Source organism: Manis javanica, chromosome 14 (genome assembly GCF_040802235.1).
Source record: "Manis javanica isolate MJ-LG chromosome 14, MJ_LKY, whole genome shotgun sequence".
In the NCBI taxonomy this organism is placed as follows: Eukaryota; Metazoa; Chordata; class Mammalia; order Pholidota; family Manidae; genus Manis; species Manis javanica.
The window spans coordinates 8,329,528-8,330,955 of record NC_133169.1 but is presented as its reverse complement, the minus strand read 5'-3'; the positions used below and the strand labels follow the sequence as shown (position 1 = coordinate 8,330,955).

The 1,428-nt window shown below is 42.6% G+C and overlaps 1 protein-coding gene across 1 annotated transcript; it reads right to left on the bottom strand.

Annotated features, from left to right (window-relative positions):
* Nucleotides 1-205: 205 nt before the first annotated feature.
* Nucleotides 206-1,156, bottom strand: LOC108399840 (olfactory receptor 6K3-like). The gene has a single exon (XM_017664856.3). It carries the CDS (start codon nt 1,154-1,156, stop codon nt 206-208), a length of 951 nt encoding a protein of 316 aa, XP_017520345.3.
* Nucleotides 1,157-1,428: the final 272 nt, after the last annotated feature.

Here is a 1,428-nt window from a genome sequence, read left to right as displayed (position 1 = left end):
TTATTTGTCCATCTGTGCATGTCTGAACAGGGAGTCCATTATATCATAATCGAACATGTATAAATAGAACAAACATGTACATAGGAAGAAGAATGGGGATAAATGGAGAGAAAATATCGGTGTAAGAATGAAGGAGTTACATGTCCATGTTATGGTTTAGTAGGTTAGAGTAATATCCAAAATGAGAGGTGCTCATGTGCTAACATCAGCTTGCAGATGCACTAAACACCTTCAGAAAGCAGAGAAGCTTCTTGATTGCAATCTTCATATCCTTGTTTCTCAAGCTATAGATGATAGGGTTGAAGAAGGGAGCAAGAACTGCGAACATCAGGGCAACGACTGTGTCCAACATCTGTGGGAAAGTAGCAGAGAAACGCAGGTACATAAGAGATACACTGCCGTAGAACATCACAAAGACACCAAGATGAGATGCACATGTAGAAAAGGCCTTCTGGCGCCCGTCAACAGAGGGAATCCTCAGGATTACTCTGATGATTCTGGTATAAGAGAGGGCAATTATCAGAACAGAGAAAATGATGGTAATTGCGTGGATCACATCCTCAATCAGAATCATGGATGTGTCTGTACAAGCCAAACGCAGCACAGGTTCAAAGTCACAGAAGATCTGATGGATTTGGTTGGGCCCACAGAAGGGCAATGTGGAAATCCATGCAATCTCTGGGAGCAACACAAGAAATCCAAAGATGCAGGAACCCGCAGACAGCTGAGCACACAGCTGGGGGGTCATAATGGTTGGGTAGCGGAGAGGATTACAGATGGCGACATACCTGTCAATGGCCATGGTGGTCAACAAAATCCCCTCTGAATTTCCCAAAGAATGGAAGAAGTACATCTGCAAAAGGCAGCCACTTATGGAGATGGTCCTCTTCTTACTGAGGAGATTGGAGAGCATCTTGGGAATGGTGGCTGTGGTGTACCAGATCTCCAGAAATGAGAAAATGCTGATGAAATGATACATGGGATTGTGGAGGTGAGTGTCCATCCTGACTGCAAAAAATATAATCAGATTCCCACTAACAATGAATATGTAGATGATGAGCAAAGGAATGAAGAGGAGGAGGCTACCATCTTCAAACTGGGGGAATCCAGAAAAGAGAAACTCGGTCGCTGCAGAGGTTCGGTTACTCATCAACATGTCTCAGCAGCCGTAATGGTTACGGGTAAGAAGGCACTGCTCACTCCTTAGATGAAAAGTGAAGAGTCGGGTTTATTGACTCATGTAAGAGACAAAGGAAGAAATGCTTTAGGTAGATGATTTGTCTCTATTATTCTTGAATTCAATAAACAGATATTCCATTAGTGCCGCTATGTGCCAAGCACAACTGTAGGTTTATCTTATTGAATTCAATAGTGAAGAAAACAATCTCTGCTGTCATGAAGCTTATATTCTAATCAAGGAGACATATA

What these genes read in the sequence shown, in the direction of transcription:
- LOC108399840 (XM_017664856.3), bottom strand. Translation starts at nt 1,156, where the DNA reads ATGTTGATGAGTAACCGAACCTCTGCAGCGACCGAGTTTCTCTTTTCT.